Source organism: Oncorhynchus nerka, linkage group LG13, assembly GCF_034236695.1.
Source record: "Oncorhynchus nerka isolate Pitt River linkage group LG13, Oner_Uvic_2.0, whole genome shotgun sequence".
Classification (NCBI taxonomy): Eukaryota; Metazoa; Chordata; class Actinopteri; order Salmoniformes; family Salmonidae; genus Oncorhynchus; species Oncorhynchus nerka.
This window is the reverse complement of record NC_088408.1, coordinates 9,913,173-9,933,352: the sequence shown is the minus strand read 5'-3', so window position 1 is coordinate 9,933,352 and position 20,180 is coordinate 9,913,173. Positions and strand designations below refer to the sequence as shown.

Genomic DNA, 20,180 nt, shown 5'->3' with positions numbered 1-20,180 from the left:
TCACCTCTCCTCTCCTCACCCCACTTCCTATCACCTCTCCTCTCCTCACCCCACTTCCTATCACCTCTCCCCACTTCCTATCACCTCCTCTCCTCACCCCACTTCCTATCACCTCCTCTCCTCACCCCACTTCCTATCACCTCTCCTCTCCTCACCCCACTTCCTATCACCTCCTCTCCTCCAGCTCACCACCCTGCGTGGGTCCATTCTGGAAGATGCTGTGCCCTCCACCTCTAAGCACGGCCTGGCTCGGGGTCTACCCCTCAAAGAGGTGCTAGATTACCTGGTACCAGAGCTGACCGCCCACTGTCTCAGACTGGCTCTCAACACACCTAAAGTAACAGAGCAGCTGATGAAGCTGGACGAACAGGGGGTAAGGACACAAGTAGGTAAATGTCAAATGCTAACTTTCCTCACGGGATTCTGGATTTCCTGATTATTCCCTCCGGATTCTGGGAGTCTTCAAACTGGGATCTCTGAGGAAACCGGGAGTCTTCAAACTGGGATCTCTGAGGAAACCGGGAGTCTTCAAACTGGGATCTCTGAGGAAACCGGGAGTCTTCAAACTGGGATCTCTGAGGAAACCGGGAGTCTTCAAACTGGGATCTCTGAGGAAACCGGGAGTCTTCAAACTGGGATCTCTGAGAAAACCGGAAGTCTTCAAACTGGGATCTCTGAGAAAACCTGGGAATTTAGAAAAAGTTACCCATAAGACAACACAGAAAAATAACATGAAAGTCACACAATGTATTACTTGCAGAGAACTTTAAATAACTAACGTAATGTCTCTCTCTCCCCTTCTCTCCTCTCTCTCCCCTTCTCTCCTCTCTCTCCCCTTCTCTGTCTCTCTCTCTGTCTCTGTCTCTCTCTCCTCTCTGTCTCTCTCTCCTCTCTGTCTCTCTCTCTCCTCTGTCTCTCTCTCTCCTCTGTCTCTCTCTCTCCTCTCTGTCTCTCTCTCTGTCTCTCTCTGTCTCTCTCTCTGTCTCTCTCTCTGTCTCTCTCTCTGTCTCTCTCTCTGTCTCTCTCTGTCTCTCTCTCTCTCTCTGTCTCTCTCTCTCTCTCTGTCTCTCTCTCCTCTCTCTCTCTCTCTCCTCTCTGTCTCTCTCTCCTCTCTGTCTCTCTCTCTCTCCTCTCTGTCTCTGTGTCTCTCTCCTCTCTGTCTCTGTCTCTCTCTCCTCTCTGTCTCTCTCTCTCTCTCTGTCTCTGTCTCTCTCTCCTCTCTGTCTCTCTCTCCTCTCTGTCTCTCTCTCCTCTCTGTCTCTGTCTCTCTCTCCTCTCTGTCTCTCTCTCCTCTCTGTCTCTCTCTCTCTCTGTCTCTGTAGTTGAGTTTCCAGTTGAAGGTGGGGGTGATGTACTGTGCGTCGGGACAGAGCAGTGAAGAGGATATGTATAACAATGATTCGGCAGGTCCTGCTCTGGAGGAGTTCCTTCAGCTGCTGGGGGAGAGGGTCCGACTGAAAGGATTCACCAAGTACCGAGCCCAGTTGGACACAAAGAGTACGTTACCACACACACACAGTGTTATCTCCCTCTCTCTATCTCTCTCATGCCCAGCTTAACACCAAGAGTATTACTTTGTCAGACTCACCTGAGAATGTGTTGTCGACGACTCATCTGAGGATGTGTTGTCAACGACTCATCTGAGGATGTGTTGTCAACGACTCATCTGAGGATGTGTTGTCAACGACTCATCTGAGGATGTGTTGTCAACGACTCATCTGAGGATGTGTTGTCAACGACTCATCTGAGGATGTGTTGTCAACGACTCGCCTGAGGATGTGTTGTCAGACTCGCCTGAGGATGTGTTGTCGACGACTCGCCTGAGAATGTGTTGTCGACGACTCGCCTGAGGATGTGTTGTCAACGACTCGCCTGAGAATGTGTTGTCGACGACTCGCCTGAGGATGTGTTGTCAACGACTCGCCTGAGGATGTGTTGTCAACGACTCGCCTGAGAATGTGTTGTCAGACTCGCCTGAGAATGTGTTGTCGACGACGAGCTCTGTTAGTGCCTACAAAAAGACGACATTCACATTGAGCTCCGTTAGTGACTACAAAAAGACGACATTCACATTGAGCTCCGTTAGTGCCTACAAAAAGACGACATTCACATTGAGCTCCGTTAGTGCCTACAAAAAGACGACATTCACATTGAGCTCCGTTAGTGCCTACAAAAATACGACATTCACATTGAGCTCTGTTAGTGCCTACACAAAGACGACATTCACATTGAGCTCCGTTAGTGCCTACAAAAAGACGACATTCACATTGAGCTCCGTTAGTGCCTACAAAAAGACGACATTCACATTGAGCTCCGTTAGCTATTTTAAGTTAATTAAAATGATGCTGTAACAGTCCCCGGACAGTACATATGTGACCTCCCCCCCTAATGTTTCCACGTTTCAGTTCCCCCCCCTAATGTTTCCACGTTTCAGTTTCCCCCTAATGTTTCTACGTTTCAGTTTCCCCCCTAATGTTTCCACGTTTCAGTCCCCCCTAATGTTTCCACGTTTCAGTCCCCCCCCCTAATGTTTCCACGTTTCAGTCCCCCCCTAATGTTTCCACGCTTCAGTTCCCCCTAATGTTTCCACGTTTCAGTTCCCCCCTAATGTTTCCACGTTTCAGTTCCCCCTAATGTTTCCACGTTTCAGTTCCCCCCTAATGTTTCTACGTTTCAGTTCCCCCCCAATGTTTCTACGTTTCAGTCCCCCCTAATGTTTCTACGTTTCAGTTCCCCCCTAATGTTTCCACGTTTCAGTTCCCCCTAATGTTTCCACGTTTCAGTTCCCCCTAATGTTTCCACGTTTCAGCCCCCCTAATGTTTCCACGTTTCAGTTCCCCCCTAATGTTTCCACGTTTCAGTTCCCCCTAATGTTTCTACGTTTCAGTTCCCCCTAATGTTTCCACGTTTCAGTTCCCCCCTAATGTTTCCACGTTTCAGCCCCCGCCCCCTAATGTTTCCACGTTTCAGTTCCCCCCTAATGTTTCCACGTTTCAGTTCCCCCTAATGTTTCCACGTTTCAGGCCCCCCCTAATGTTTCCACGTTTCAGTTCCCCATATAGAGCACAACTTTTGAACAGAGTGGTTTGGGCCTGTAGAGATACTGGAACAATAGGACGTGATCAACTGGCTGACGGAGAGAGAACAGGACACTGAATGAAGAGGACAGTATAGAGGACTGTCAAGAAGAACACTTTCTACCCAGAGCAGAGGGAATAGGACCCATTCATAGACCCAGAGCAGGGGGAATAGGACCCAGAGCAGAGGGAATAGGACCCATTCGTAGACCCAGAACAGGGGGAATAGGACCCATTCATAGACCCAGAACAGAGAGAATAGGACCCATTCATAGACCCAGAACAGAGGGAATAGGACCCAGAACAGAGGGAATAGGACCCATTCATAGACCCAGAGCAGAGGGAATAGGACCCATTGATAGACCCAGAGCAGAGGGAATAGGACCCATTGATAGACCCAGAGCAGAGGGAATAGGACCCATTCATAGACCCAGAGCAGAGGGAATAGGACCCATTCATAGACCCAGAGCAGAGGGAATAGGACCCATTGATAGACCCAGAGCAGAGGGAATAGGACCCATTCATAGACCCAGAGCAGAGGGAATAGGACCCATTCATAGACCCAGAGCAGAGGGAATAGGACCCATTCATAGACCCAGAACAGAGGGAATAGGACCCATTCATAGACCCAGAGCAGAGGGAATAGGACCCATTCATAGACCCAGAGCAGGGGGAATAGGACCCAGAGCAGAGGGAATAGGACCCATTCGTAGACCCAGAACAGGGGGAATAGGACCCATTCATAGACCCAGAACAGAGAGAATAGGACCCATTCATAGACCCAGAACAGAGGGAATAGGACCCAGAACAGAGGGAATAGGACCCATTCATAGACCCAGAGCAGAGGGAATAGGACCCATTGATAGACCCAGAGCAGAGGGAATAGGACCCATTGATAGACCCAGAGCAGAGGGAATAGGACCCATTGATAGACCCAAAGCAGAGGGAATTGGACCCATTGATAGACCCAGAGCAGAGGGAATAGGACCCATTGATAGACCCAGAGCAGAGGGAATAGGACCCATTGATAGACCCAGAGCAGAGGGAATAGGACCCATTAATAGACCCAGAGCAGGGGGAATAGGACCCATTGATAGACCCAGAGCAGAGGGAATAGGACCCATTGATAGACCCAGAGCAGAGGGAATAGGACCCATTGATAGACCCAGAGCAGAGGGAATAGGACCCATTCATAGACCCAGAGCAGGGGGAATAGGACCCAGAACAGAGGGAATAGGACCCATTCATAGACCCAGAGCAGAGGGAATAGGACCCATTCTTAGACCCAGAGCAGAGGGAATAGGACCCATTCATGGACCCAGAGCAGAGGGAATAGGACCCATTCATAGACCCAGAACAGGGGGAATAGGACCCATTCATAGACCCAAAGCAGAGGGAATAGGACCCATTCATAGACCCAGAGCAGAGGGAATATGACCCATTCATAGACCCAGAGCAGAGGAAATAGGACCCAGAACAGAGGGAATAGGACCCATTGATAGACCCAGAGCATAGGGAATAGGATCCATTCATAGACCCAGAACAGGGGGAATAGGACCCAGAGCAGAGGGAATAGGACCCATTCATAGACCCAGAGCAGAGGGAATAGGACCCATTCATAGACCCAGAGCAGAGGGAATAGGACCCATTCATAGACCCAGAGCAGAGGGAATAGGACCCATTCATAGACCCAGAGCAGAGGGAATAGGACCCAGAACAGAGGGAATAGGACCCATTGATAGACCCAGAGCAGAGGGAATAGGATCCATTCATAGACCCAGAACAGGGGGAATAGGACCCATTCATAGACCCAGAGCAGAGGGAATAGGACCCATTCATAGACCCAGAGCAGAGGGAATAGGACCCATTCATAGACTCAGAACAGGGGGAATAGGACCCATTCATAGACCCAGAGCAGAGGGAATAGGACCCATTCTTAGACCCAGAGCAGAGGGAATAGGACCCATTCATAGACCCAGAGCAGAGGGAATAGGACCCATTCATAGACCCAGAACAGGGGGAATAGGACCCATTCATAGACCCAAAGCAGAGGGAATAGGACCCATTCATAGACCCAGAGCAGAGGGAATAGGACCCATTCATAGACCCAGAGCAGAAGGAATAGGACCCATTCATAGACCCAGAGCAGAGGGAATAGGACCCATTCATAGACCCAGAGCAGAGGGAATAGGACCCATTCATAGACCCAGAGCAGAGGGAATAGGACCCATTCATAGACCCAGAGCAGAGGGAATAGGACCCATTCATAGACCCAGAGCAGAGGGAATAGGACCCATTCATAGACCCAGAGCAGAGAGAATAGGACCCATTCATAGACTCAGAACAGAGGGAATAGGACCCATTCATAGACCCAGAACAGGGGGAATAGGACCCAGAACAGAGGGAATAGGACCCATTCATAGACCCAGAGCAGAGGGAATAGGACCCATTGATAGACCCGGAGCAGAGGGAATAGGACCCATTGATAGACCCGGAGCAGAGGGAATAGGACCCATTGATGGACCCGGAGCAGAGGGAATAGGACCCATTGATAGACCCGGAGCAGAGGGAATAGGACCCATTCATAGACCCAGAACAGAGGGAATAAGACCCATTGATAGACCCGGAGCAGAGGGAATAGGACCCATTCATAGACCCAGAACAGAGGGAATAGGACCCATTCATAGACCCAGAACAGGGGGAATAGGACCCAGAACAGAGGGAATAGGACCCATTCATAGACCCAGAGCAGAGGGAATAGGACCCATTGATAGACCCGGAGCAGAGGGAATAGGACCCATTGATAGACCCGGAGCAGAGGGAATAGGACCCATTGATGGACCCGGAGCAGAGGGAATAGGACCCATTGATAGACCCGGAGCAGAGGGAATAGGACCCATTCATAGACCCAGAACAGAGGGAATAGGACCCATTGATAGACCCGGAGCAGAGGGAATAGGACCCATTCATAGACCCAGAGCAGAGGGAATAGGACCCATTCATAGACCCAGAGCAGGGGGAATAGGACCCAGAACAGAGGGAATAGGACCCATTCATAGACCCAGAGCAGAGGGAATAGGACCCATTCATAGACCCAGAGCAGAGGGAAAAGGACCCATTCATAGACTCAGAACAGAGGGAATAGGACCCAGAACAGAGGGAATAGGACCCATTCATAGACCCAGAGCAGAGGGAATAGGACCCATTCATAGACCCAGAGCAGAGGGAATAGGACCCATTCATAGACCCAGAGCAGAGGGAATAGGACCCATTCATAGACCCAGAGCAGAGGGAATAGGACCCATTCATAGACCCAGAACAGAAGGAATAGGACCCATTCATAGACCCAGAACAGAGGGAATAGGACCCATTCATAGACCCAGAGCAGAGGGAATAGGACCCATTCATAGACTCAGAGCAGAGGGAATAGGACCCATTCATAGACCCAGAGCAGAGCTGTTTGGAGGAAAAAGGGGGAGGCTTGCCAACCGAAGAACATCATCCCAAACGGGAAGCACAGCATCATGTTGTGGGGGTGCTTTGCTGTAGGAGGGACTGGTGCACGTCACAAAATAGATGGCATCATGAGGGAGGAAAATTATGTGGATATATTGAAGCAACACCTCAAGACATCAGTCGGGAAGTTAAAGCTTGGTCACAAATGGGTCTTCCAAATGGACAATCACCCCAAGCATACTTCCAAAGGTGTGGCAAAATGGCTTAAGGACAACAAAGTCCAAAGGTATTGGAGTGGCCATCACATAGCCCTGACCTCAATCGTATAGAACATTTGTGGGCAGAACTGAAAAAGCGTGTGCTAGCAAGGAGGCCTACAAACCTGACTCAGTTACACCAGCTCTGTCAGGAGGCCGACAAACCTGACTCAGTTACACCAGCTCTGTAAGGAGGAATGGGCCAAAATTCACCCAACTTATTGTGGGGAGCTTGTGGAAGGCTACCTGAAACGTTTGACCCAAGTTAAACAATTTAAAGGCAATGCTACCAAATACTAATTGCGTGTTGGTAAACTTCTGACCCACTGGGAATGTGCTGAAATAAATCATTCTCTCTACTATTATTCTGACTTTTCACATTCTTAAAATAAAGTGGTGATCCTAACTGACCTAAGACAGGGATTTTTTACTTAATTAAATGTCAGGAATTGTGTTTGGCTAAGGTGTATGTGAACTTCAGACTTCAACTGTAGGTCCTGAATGACAGGAAGCTTGGCCCCAGTGATGTACTGGGCCGTACTCACTCCCCTCTAGTGCCTTATGGTTGGATGCTGAGCAGTTTCCATACCAGGCGATGATGCAACCGGTCAAGATCTCTGCAATCTGCCCTGGCATGCTGTCAATTAACTTCAATTAACTTCTGGACTGATGGCAGCCCATTCTTGCATAATCAATGCTTGGAGTTTGTCAGAATTTGTGCGATTGACCACAAGTTCTCAATGGGATTAATGTCTGGGGAGTTTCCTGGCCATGGACCCAAATATCAATGTTTTGTTCCCCGAGGCACTTGGTTATCACTTTTGTCTTATGGCAAGGTGCTCCATCATGCTGGAAAAGGTATTGTTCGTCACCAAACTGTTCCTGGATGGTTGGGAGAAGTTGCTCTCGGAGGATGTGTTGGTACAATTCTTTATTCATGGCTGTGTTCTTAGGCAAAATTGTGAGTGAGCCCCCCCCCTTGGCTGAGAAGCAACCCCACACATGAATGGTCTCAGGATGCTTTACTGTTGGCATGACACAGGACTGATGCTAGCGCTCACCTTGTCTTCTCCGGACAAGCTTTTTCCGGATACCCCAAGCAATCTGAAATGGGATTCGTCAGAGAAAATGACTTTACCCCAGTCCTCAGCAGTCCAATCCCTGAACCTTCTGCAGAATATCAGTCTGTCCCTGATGTTTTTCCTGGAGAGAAGTGGCTTTTTTGCTGTCCTTCTTGACACCAGGCCATCCTCCAAAAGTCTCGTACTGTACTGGTGGTGCCCCAGTTGAATCAACTTTAGGAGACGGTCCTGACGCTTGCTGGACTTTCTTCACAACAATTGAACTGCTCTCCTTAGTGTTCTTGATGATCCGATAAATGGTTGATATAGGTGCAATCATACTGGCAGCAATATCCTTGCCTGTGAAGCCCTTTTTGTGCAAAGCAATTATGACGGCACGTGTTTCCTTGCAGGTAACCATGGTTGACAGAGGAAGAACAATGATTCCAAGCCCTACCCTCCTTTTGAAGCTTCCAGTCTGTTATTCGAACTCAATCAGCATGACAGAGTGATCTCCAGCCTTGTCCGCGTCAACACTCACACCTGTGTTAACGAGAGAATCACTGACATGATGTCAGCTGGTCCTTTTCTGGCAGGGCTGAAAGTGGGATTCAGTTAATTTGGGATTCAGTTAATTTGCAATGCAAAGAGGGACTTTGCAATTCATCTGATTACTCTTCATAACATCCTGGCATGCTGGCGTATATTAAAATTGCCATCATACAAACTGAGACAGCAGACTTTGTGAAAATTAATATTTGTGTCATTCTCAAAACTTTTGGCCAAGACTGTATGAACCTGTCTGTCGAAGTCTAGTTACTGTCTGTCTCTCCTCCAGCTGACTCCACAGGGACCCACTCCCTGTACACCACCTATAAGGACTATGAACCTGTCTGTCTAACTCTGTCTGTCTCTCCTCCAGCTGACTCAACAGGGACCCACTCCCTGTACACCACCTATAAGGACTATGAACCTGTCTGTCTAACTCTAGTTACTGTCTGTCTCTCCTCTAGCTGACTCCACAGGGACCCACTCCCTGTACACCACCTATGAGGACTATGAACCTGTCTGTCTAACTCTACTGTCTGTCTGTCTCTCTTCCAGCTGACTCCACAGGGACCCACTCCCTGTACACCACCTATAAGGACTATGAACCTGTCTGTCTCTCTACTGTCTGTCTCTCCTCCAGCTGACTCCACAGGGACCCACTCCCTGTACACCACCTATAAGGAATATGAACCTGTCTGTCTAACTCTAGTTACTGTCTGTCTCTCCTCTAGCTGACTCCACAGGGACCCACTCCCTGTACACCACCTATAAGGACTATGAACCTGTCTGTCTCTCCTCCAGCTGACTCAACAGGGACCCACTCCCTGTACACCACCTATAAGGACTATGAACCTGTCTGTCTAACTCTAGTTACTGTCTGTCTCTCCTCTAGCTGACTCCACAGGGACCCACTCCCTGTACACCACCTATAAGGACTATGAACCTGTCTGTCTAACTCTACTGTCTGTCTCTCCTCCAGCTGACTCCACAGGGACCCACTCCCTGTACACCACCTATAAGGACTATGAACCTGTCTGTCTAACTCTACTGTCTGTCTGTCTCTCCTCTAGCTGACTCCACAGGGACCCACTCCCTGTACACCACCTATAAGGACTATGAACCTGTCTGTCTAACTCTAGTTACTGTCTGTCTCTCCTCCAGCTGACTCAACAGGGACCCACTCCCTGTACACCACCTATAAGGACTATGAACCTGTCTGTCTAACTCTACTGTCTGTCTGTCTCTCCTCTAGCTGACTCCACAGGGACCCACTCCCTGTACACCACCTATAAGGACTATGAACCTGTCTGTCTAACTCTACTGTCTGTCTCTCCTCCAGCTGACTCAACAGGGACCCACTCCCTGTACACCACCTATAAGGACTATGAACCTGTCTGTCTAACTCTAGTTACTGTCTGTCTCTCCTCTAGCTGACTCCACAGGGACCCACTCCCTGTACACCACCTATAAGGACTATGAACCTGTCTGTCTAACTCTACTGTCTGTCTGTCTAACTCTAGTTACTGTCTGTCTCTCCTCCAGCTGACTCAACAGGGACCCACTCCCTGTACACCACCTATAAGGACTATGAACATGTCTGTCTAACTCTAGTTACTGTCTGTCTCTCCTCCAGCTGACTCAACAGGGACCCACTCCCTGTACACCACCTATAAGGACTATGAACCTGTCTGTCTAACTCTACTGTCTGTCTCTCCTCCAGCTGACTCCACAGGGACCCACTCCCTGTACACCACCTATAAGGACTATGAGGTGATGTTCCACGTGTCCACCATGCTGCCCTACACACCCAACAACAAACAACAGGTCTGTGTTGGTACGGTTGAATTTGTAACACTTTCAAATGAACGCAGGGAATAAAGTAAATAACAGGGTGGTTGTAGTACGGTGAGCCGTTGTAGTGACTCGCTGTGAAGCCAAGATGGCCCCTCATTTCAGTGTCCCGTTTTCTCTGTCATGCCAACGCAATGAATGATTTATTATTTTTTTTTTTAAGTGTCACATTCTACAGTCATTGATGGATTGTAAAGACATGTGTTTTTCTTGTTGTTCAAATGTCTTTGCTGTGAGTTTTTATGTATATCCCCCCGTTGTGTCTGCCCCCCTTGTGTCTGCCCCCTGTTGTGTCTGCCCCCCTGTTGTGTCTGCTCCCCCTTGTGTCTGCTCCCCCCTTGTTGTGTCTGCCCCCCTCCCCCCGTTGTGTCTGCCCCCTTGTGTCTGCCCCCTGTTGTGTCTGCCCCCCTTGTGTCTGCTCCCCCTTGTTGTGTCTGCCCCCCTGTTGTGTCTGCCCCCCCCTTGTGTCTGCCCCCCCCTGTTGTGTCTGCCCCCCCCTTGTTGTGTCTGCTCCCCCTGTTGTGTCTGCCCCCTGTTGTGTCTGCTCCCCCCTTGTGTCTGCTCCCCCCTTGTTGTGTCTGCCCCTCCCCCTTGTTGTGTCTGCTCCCCCTGTTGTGTCTACCCCCCCCTTTGTGTCTGCCCCCCCCCCGTTGTGTCTGTCTCCTCACAGCTCCTGAGGAAGCGTCACATAGGAAATGACATAGTGACCATCGTATTCCAGGAGCCTGGGGCTCAACCCTTCACCCCTAAGAACATACGCTCTCACTTCCAACACGTGTTCGTAGTGGTGAGAGCACATCAACCCTGCTCTGACAACACCACTTACAGGTGAGTCGAATGTCTAACACACGCACACACACACACACACACCTGTTGGAGGTAGACCTACTGCAGTACAGTTCAGGGGAATAGTGGGTTAACTGTCTTGTTCGGGGGAACAGTGGGTTAACTGCCTTGTTCGGGGAACAGTGGGTTAACTGCCCGGGGAACAGTGGGTTAACTGCCTTGTTCAGAGGAACAGTGGGTTAACTGCCTTGTTCAGAGGAACAGTGGGTTAACTGCCTTGTTCGGGAACAGTGGGTTAACTGCCTTGTTCGGAGGAACAGTGGGTTAACTGCCTTGTTCGGGGGAACAGTGGGTTAACTGCCTTGTTCGGGGGAACAGTGGCTTAACTGCACAGGGAACAGTGGGTTAACTGCCTTGTTCAGAGGAACAGTGGGTTAACTGCCTTGTTCAGGGGAACAGTGGGTTAACCGCCTTGTTCAGGGGACCAGTGGGTTAACCGCCTTGTTCAGGGGAACAGTGGGTTAACCGCCTTGTTCAGGGGACCAGTGGGTTAACCGCCTTGTTCAGGGGACCAGTGGGTTAACTGCCTTGTTCAGAGGACCAGTGGGTTGACTGCCTTGTTCAGGGGAACAGTGGGTTGACTGCCTTGTTCGGGGGAACAGTGGGTTGACTGCCTTGTTCGGGGGAACAGTGGGTTGACTGCCTTGTTCGGGGGAACAGTGGGTTGACTGCCTTGTTCGGGGGAACAGTGGGTTGACTGCCTTGTTCGGGGGAACAGTGGGTTGACTGCCTTGTTCGGGGGAACAGAGGGTTGACTGCCTTGTTCAGGGGAACAGCGGGTTAACTGCCCTGTTCAGGGGAACAGTGGGTTTAACTGCCTTGTTCAGGGGGCAGAACGACAGATTTTTGCTTTGTCAGCTCTGGGATTCGATCCAGCAATCTTTCGTTTACTGGCCCAACGCTCTAACCACTAGGCTACCTGCAACCCCCTCTTCCCTCGACTCGGCCTCCTCTTCCCTCGACTCGGCCTCCTCTTCCCTCGACTCGGCCTCCTCTTCCCTCGACTCGGCCTCCTCTTCCCTCGACTCGGCCTCCTCTTCCCTCGACTCGGCCTCCTCTTCCCTCGACTCGGCCTCCTCTTCCCTCGACTCGGCCTCCTCTTCCCTCGACTCGGCCTCCTCCCTCTCTTCCCTCTTCCCTCGACTCGGCCTCCTCTTCCCTTCCCTCTTCCCTCTTCTCGGCCTCCTCTTCCCTCTTCTCGGCCTCCTCTTCCCTCTTCTCGGCCTCCTCTTCCCTCTTCTCAGCCTCCTCTTTCCTCGACTCAGCCTCCTCTTTCCTCTTCTCGTCCTCCTCTTCCCTCTACTCAGCCTCCTCTTCTCTCTACTCAGCCTCCTCTTCCCTCTACTCAGCCTCCTCTTCCCTCTACTCAGCCTCCTCTTCCCTCTACTCAGCCTCCTCTTCCCTCTACTCAGCCTCTACTCAGCCTCCTCTTCCCTCGACTCGGCCTCCTCTTCCCTCGACTCGGCCTCCTCTTCCCTCTTCTCGGCCTCCTCTTCCCTCTACTCGGCCTCCTCTTCTCTCTTCTCGTCCTCCTCTTCCCTCTTCTCAGCCTCTTCCTCTCAGCCTCCTCTTTCCTCGACTCAGCCTCCTCTTCCTCGACTCAGCCTCCTCTTTCCTCGACTCAGCCTCCTCTTTCCTCGGCCTCCTCTTCTCGTCCTCCTCTTCCCTCTACTCAGCCTCCTCTTCTCTCTCTCTACTCAGCCTCCTCTTCCCTCTCTCAGCCTCCTCTTCCCTCTACTCCCTCCTCTTCCCTCTACTCAGCCTCTCCCTTCCCTCTCGTCCTCCTCTTCCCTCGACTCAGCCTCCTCTTTCCTCGACTCAGCCTCCTCTTTCCTCGACTCAGCCTCCTCTTCCCTCGACTCAGCCTCCTCTTTCCTCGACTCAGCCTCCTCTTCTCGTCCTCCTCTTCCCTCTACTCAGCCTCCTCTTCTCTCTACTTGTCCTCTTCTCTCTACTTGTCCTCTTCCCTCTACTCAGCCTCCTCTTCCCTCTACTCAGCCTCCTCTTCCCTCTACTCAGCCTCCTCTTCTCTCTACTTGTCCTCTTCCCTCTACTCAGCCTCCCCTTCCCTCTACTCAGCCTCCTCTTCCCTCTACTCAGCCTCCTCTTCCCTCTACTCAGCCTCCTCTTCCCTCTACTCAGCCTCTACTCAGCCTCCCCTTCCCTCTACTCAGCCTCTACTCAGCCTCCTCTTCCCTCTACTCAGCCTCTACTCAGCCTCCTCTTCCCTCTACTCAGCCTCTACTCAGCCTCCCCTTCCCTCTACTCAGCCTCCTCAGCCTCCTCCCCTCTACTCAGCCTCTACTCAGCCTCCTCCCTCTTCCCTCTACTCAGCCTCCCTTCCCTCTACTCAGCCTCTACTCAGCCTCCTCTTCCCTCTACTCAGCCTATACTCAGCCTCCCCTTCCCTCTACTCAGCCTATACTCAGCCTCCCCTTCCCTCTACTCAGCCTCTACTCAGTCTCCTCTTCCCTCTACTCAGCCTATACTCAGCCTCCCCTTCCCTCTACTCAGCCTCCTCTTCTCTCTACTCAGCCTCCTCTTCCCTCTACTCAGCCTCCTCTTCCCTCTACTCAGCCTCCTCTTCCCTCTACTCAGCCTCCTCTTCCCTCTACTCAGCCTCCAGCCTCCTTTCCTCGACTCCCTCTTCCCTCGACTCGGCCTCCTCTTCCCTCTTCTCGGCCTCCTCTTCCCTCTACTCGGCCTCCTCTTCTCTCTTCTCGTCCTCCTCTTCCCTCTTCTCGTCCTCCTCTTCCCTCGACTCAGCCTCCTCTTTCCTCGACTCAGCCTCCTCTTTCCTCGACTCAGCCTCCTCTTTCCTCGACTCAGCCTCCTCTTTCCTCGACTCAGCCTCCTCTTCTCGTCCTCCTCTTCCCTCTACTCAGCCTCCTCTTCTCTCTACTTGTCCTCTTCCCTCTACTCAGCCTCCTCTTCCCTCTACTCAGCCTCCTCTTCCCTCTACTCAGCCTCCTCTTCCCTCTACTCAGCCTCCTCTTCCCTCTACTCAGCCTCCTCCCCTTCCCTCTACTCAGCTCTGCCTCCTCTTCTCGACTCTCCTCCTCTTTCCCTCAGCCTCCTCTTTCCTCGACTCAGCCTCCTCTTCCCTCGACTCAGCCTCTCTTTCCTCGACTCAGCCTCCTCTTCTCGTCCTCCTCCCTCTACTCAGCCTCCTCTTCTCTCTCTCCTCTTCTCTCTACTTGTCCTCTTCCCTCTACTCAGCCTCCTCTTCCCTCTACTCAGCCTCCTCTTCCCTCTACTCAGCCTCCTCTTCTCTCTACTTGTCCTCTTCCCTCTACTCAGCCTCCCCTTCCCTCTACTCAGCCTCCTCTTCCCTCTACTCAGCCTCCTCTTCCCTCTACTCAGCCTCCTCTTCCCTCTACTCAGCCTCTACTCAGCCTCCCCTTCCCTCTACTCAGCCTCTACTCAGCCTCCTCTTCCCTCTACTCAGCCTCTACTCAGCCTCCTCTTCCCTCTACTCAGCCTCTACTCAGCCTCCCCTTCCCTCTACTCAGCCTCTACTCAGCCTCCTCTTCCCTCTACTCAGCCTCTACTCAGCCTCCCCTCTACTCCCTCTACTCAGCCTCCCCTTCCCTCTACTCAGCCTCCCCCTTCCCTCTACTCAGCCTCAGCCTACTCAGCCTCTCAGCCTCCCCTTCCCTCTACTCAGCCTCTACTCAGTCTCCTCTTCCCTCTACTCAGCCTATACTCAGCCTCCCCTTCCCTCTACTCAGCCTATACTCAGCCTCCTCTTCCCTCTACTCAGCCTCCTCTTCCCTCTACTCAGCCTCCTCTTCCCTCTACTCAGCCTATACTCAGCCTCCTCTTCCCTCTACTCAGACTCCTCTTCCCTCTACTCAGCCTCTACTCAGCCTCCCCTTCCCTCTACTCAGCCTCTACTCAGCCTCCTCTTCCCTCTACTCAGTCTCCCATTCCAGCACCTAGAATAAAGTGCATTCAGGCCTGTTTCTGTGAACATCTTCCTCTTGCTTCAGCACTCTAGGTAATATGTTGCATCGCTCTTTATGTTCTTATCGCTGAGTGTTGAAATAAAACAGTCCTCCTCCAAGACCGTGTGTCCCTAACTGACTCCTGTCTATCCCTCTGAGACCTCCTTTAATGCTTTGGTAACTAACACACACGCACGCACACACACGCGTGCTCGCAGTCGGCGAGAGATGTTAATGAAAGGAGAAATAATTGCTTGTTTCCTTCCAGCTTCTCCTCTGGGAGTGAGACTTCATGATGAGAACAGTATCATCTGTCCATTTACACTTTCACTCTGTTTTCTTGTTTTCTACCTCTCCCGCTATAATGATCTATTTCTCCCTCTCCCTACTCTCATTTCCCTTCTCTCTTCTCATTTCCCTTCTCTCTGCTCTCCCCCCTCCATCTCTCTCTCTCTCATCTCTCTCTCTCTCTCTCCTATCTCTCTCTCATCTCTCTCTCATCTCTCTCTCTCTCTCTCTCTATCCTTCCTCATCTTTCTCTCCTGTCTCCCTCCCTCTCTCTTTCTCCATCTTGTTAATAGCTGTTTTAATAGCTGTTAGGGTTTATTGTGTGACCTGGTTCTCTGTGGGGTTCCTGCCTGCTGTACACAAAGCTGTAGAGTGGCATAGGGAAGATACAATGGCTTGACACACACACACACACCCTGCTCTCCAACCAGATGTAGGACTGTACCGGCCTGCCCACAATGGCCACCTCCTGCCCCTCTCTCCTCCACCATCATGTCACTAAATACCTGCCTTTCATTTAGATTTGTTTTGGCTCTGTTATCATCTCATCCCCCATCTAGTGGGATGGGGGGGGTCTAGTGGGATGGAGGGTCTAGTGGGATGGGGGGGTCTAGTGGGATGGGGGGTCTAGTGGGATGGAGGGTCTAGTGGGGTGAAGGGTCTAGTGGGATGGAGGGTCTAGTGGGATGGAGGGTCTAGTGGGATGGAGGGTCTAGTGGGATGGAGGGTCTAGTGGGATGGAGGGTCTAGTGGGATGGGGGTCTAGTGGGATGGGGGGTCTAGTGGGATGGGGGTCTAGTGGGATGGGGGTCTAGTGGGATGGGGGTCTAGTGGGATGGGGGTGTCTAGTGGGATGGGGATTCTAGTGGGATGGGGGTCTAGTGGGATGGGGGGTCTAGTGGGATGGGGGTCTAGTTTGATGGGGGTCTAGTGGGATGGAGGGTCTAGTGGGATGGGGGGTCTAGTGGGATGGGGGTCTAGTGGGATGGGGGTCTAGTGGGATGGGGGTCTAGTGGGATGGGGGTCTAGTGGGATGGGGGTCTAGTGGGATGGGGATTCTAGTGGGATGGGGGTCTAGTGGGATGGGGATTCTAGTGGGATGGGGGGTCTAGTGGGATGGGGGTCTAGTTTGATGGGGGTCTAGTGGGATGGGGGTCTAGTGGGATGGGGGTCTAGTGGGATGGGGGTCTAGTTTGATGGAGGGTCTAGTGGGATGGGGGTCTAGTGGGATGGAGGGTCTAGTGGGATGGAGGATCTAGTGGTATGGAGGGTCTAGTGGTGATGGAGGGTCTAGTGGGATGGGGGGTCTAGTTTGATGGAGGGTCTAGTTTGATGGAGGGTCTAGTGGGATGGAGGGTCTAGTTTGATGGAGGGTCTAGTGGGATGGAGGGTCTAGTTTGATGGAGGGTCTAGTTTGATGGAGGGTCTAGTGGGATGGAGGGTCTAGTTTGATGGAGGGTCTAGTGGGATGGAGGGTCTAGTTTGATGGAGGGTCTAGTGGGATGGGGGGTCTAGTGGGATGGAGGGTCTAGTGGGATGGAGGGTTTAGTTTGATGGAGGGTTTTGGAATTGTGGATGTCTATTTATGATTGACAACCAACTAATGTGTTTGGGACAGTAAAGCCTTTGTGAAGCATGGAAGGTCTGAGCTGTTCATTTCGCAGGTTGTTGGCGTGGCTGCCTCTCTGGTTAGGCCGTGTGTTTATGGAGTCGGTTTGTCGTTCCAGCTAGCTCCCCTGGTGTTTAATAGACTGTAGTTGGTAGCGGTGGTAACGCTATTATCCCTGTGGTGTTGTTCCTCGATTTAACATGACAGGTGATTCATCTCTATTTTCTGGAAAAGATGTTTCAGACCAACAATAATACTGTGTTGTTGAGGCTTATGGCTGTGTCCTGACCTAATATGGCTGTGTCCTGACCTAATATGGCTGTGTCCTGACCTAATATGGCTGTGTCCTGACCTAATATGGCTGTGTCCTGACCTAATATGGCTGTGTCCTGACCTAATATGGCTGTGTCCTGACCTAATATGGCTGTGTCCTGACCTAATATGGGTGTTCTGACCTAATATGGCTGTGTCCTGACCTAATATGGGTGTCCTGACCTAATATGGCTGTGTCCTGACCTAATATGGCTGTGTCCTGACCTAATATGGCTGTGTCCTGACCTAATATGGCTGTGTCCTGACCTAATATGGCTGTGTCCTGACCTAATATGGCTGTGTGTCCTGACCTAATATGGCTGTGTCCTGACCTAATATGGCTGTGTCCTGACCTAATATGGCTGTGTCCTGACCTAATATGGCTGTGTCCTGACCTAATATGGCTGTGTCCTGACCTAATATGGCTGTGTCCTGACCTAATATGGCTGTGTCCTGACCTAATATGGCTGTGTGACCTAACTGTCTAATATGGCTGTGTCCTGACCTAATATGGCTGTGTCCTGACCTAATATGGCTGTGTCCTGACCTAATATGGCTGTGTGTCCTGACCTAATATGGCTGTGTCCTGACCTAATATGGCTGTGTCCTGACCTAATATGGCTGTGTCCTGACCTAATATGGCTGTGTCCTGACCTAATATGGCTGTGTCCTGACCTAATATGGCTGTGTCCTGACCTAATATGGCTGTGTCCTGACCTAATATGGCTGTGTCCTGACCTAATATGGCTGTGTCCTGACCTAATATGGCTGTGTCCTGACCTAATATGGCTGTGTCCTGACCTAATATGGCTGTGTCCTGACCTAATATGGCTGTGTCCTGACCTAATATGGGAGTGTCCTGACCTAATATGGGAGTGTCCTGACCTAGTATGGGAGTGTCCTGACCTAGTATGGGAGTGTCCTGGTACAGAGTCAATGTGGAGGCTATATACAGGGAGTTACGGTACCGAGTCAATGTGGAGGCTATATACAGGGGGTACCGTTACAGAGTCAATGTGGAGGCTATATACAGGGGGTACCGTTACAGAGTCAATGTGGAGGCTATATACAGGGGGTACCGGTACAGAGTCAATGTGGAGGCTATATACAGGGGGTATTGAGTCAATGTGGAGGCTATATACAGGGGGTACTGGTACAGAGTCAATGTGGAGGCTATATACAGGGGTACCGGTACAGAGTCAATGTGGAGGCTATATACAGGGGGTATTGAGTCAATGTGGAGGCTATATACAGGGGTACTGGTACAGAGTCAATGTGGAGGCTATATACAGGGAGTACCTAGTCAATGTGGAGGCTATATACAGGGGGTACCGGTACAGAGTCAATGTGGAGGCTATATACAGGGGGTACCGAGTCAATGTGGAGGCTATATACAGGGAGTTACGGTACAGAGTCAATGTGGAGGCTATATACAGGGGGTACCAGTACAGAGTCAATGTGGAGGCTATATACAGGGGGTACTGGTACAGAGTCAATGTGGAGGCTATATACAGGGGGTACCGGTACAGAGTCAATGTGGAGGCTATATACAGGGGGTACCGAGTCAATGTGGAAGCTATATACAGGGGGTACTTAGTCAATGTGGAGGCTATATACAGGGGTACTTAGTCAATGTGGAGGCTATATACAGGGAGTACTTAGTCAATGTGGAGGCTATATACAGGGAGTACCTAGTCAATGTGGAGGCTATATACAGGGGGTACCGGTACAGAGTCAATGTGGAGGCTATATACAGGGGGTACCAGTACAGAGTCAATGTGGAGGCTATATACAGGGGGTACCAGTACAGAGTCAATGTGGAGGCTATATACAGGATGTTAGGGTACAGAGTCAATGTGGAGGCTATATACAGGGTGTTACGGTACAGAGTCAATGTGGAGGCTATGTACAGGGGGTACCGGTACAGAGTCAATGTGGAGGCTATATACAGGGGGTACCGTTACAGAGTCAATGTGGAGGCTATATACAGGGGGTACCAGTACCTAGTCAATGTGGAGGCTATATACAGGGTATTACGGTACAGAGTCAATGTGGAGGCTATATACAGGGGGTACCGGTACAGAATCAATGTGGAGGCTATATACAGGGGGTACCGGTACAGAGTCAATGTCAAGACTATATACAGGGGGTACCGTTACAGAGTCAATGTGGAGACTGTATACAGGGGGTATCGGTACAGAGTCTATGTGGAGACTGTATACATGGGGTACCGGTACCGAGTCAATGTGGAGGCTATATACAGGGGGTATTGAGTCAATGTGGAGGCTATATACAGGGGGTACTGGTACAGAGTCAATGTGGAGGCTATATACAGGGGGTACTGAGTCAATATGGAGGCTATATACAGGGGGTACTTAGTCAATGTGGAGGCTATATACAGGGAGTACCTAGTCAATGTGGAGGCTATATACAGGGGGTACCGAGTCAATGTGGAGGCTATATACAGGGGGTACCGAGTCAATGTGGAGGCTATATACAGGGGGTACCGAGTCAATGTGGAGGCTATATACAGGGGGTACTGGTACAGAGTCAATGTGGAGGCTATATACAGGGGGTACTGAGTCAATATGGAGGCTATATACAGGGGGTACTTAGTCAATGTGGAGGCTATATACAGGGAGTACCTAGTCAATGTGGAGGCTATATACAGGGGGTACCTAGTCAATGTGGAGGCTATATACAGGGGGTACCGGTACAGAGTCAATGTGGAGGCTATATACAGGTTAGTGCTTGATACGAAGACAAATGTGCTTATTCTGTAAGGCACACCACTAGATAATGTTGATATAACATTAGTATTGTGTTGAACAGATACAGAGTTATGATGTTCAATGCAAAATATGTTTGTTTTTTTTATTCAAGAGAACGGGGTGTTATTCTGTAAGGTACGTGACAGCATTTGATCG

The 20,180-nt window shown here is 50.9% G+C and overlaps 1 protein-coding gene across 2 annotated transcripts in view; it reads left to right on the top strand.

The window, feature by feature from the left end:
* Window positions 1–20,180, top strand: part of sipa1l1 (signal-induced proliferation-associated 1 like 1) — a 95,483-nt gene that overhangs the window by 15,081 nt on the left and 60,222 nt on the right. For both annotated transcript variants that reach the window (XM_065026185.1, XM_065026184.1), the window contains exons 6-9: window positions 185–373; window positions 1,323–1,497; window positions 10,121–10,224; window positions 10,922–11,079. In XM_065026185.1, the coding sequence (XP_064882257.1) occupies window positions 185–373; window positions 1,323–1,497; window positions 10,121–10,224; window positions 10,922–11,079 (626 nt within the window). The remainder of the gene's footprint in view (window positions 1–184; window positions 374–1,322; window positions 1,498–10,120; window positions 10,225–10,921; window positions 11,080–20,180) is intronic.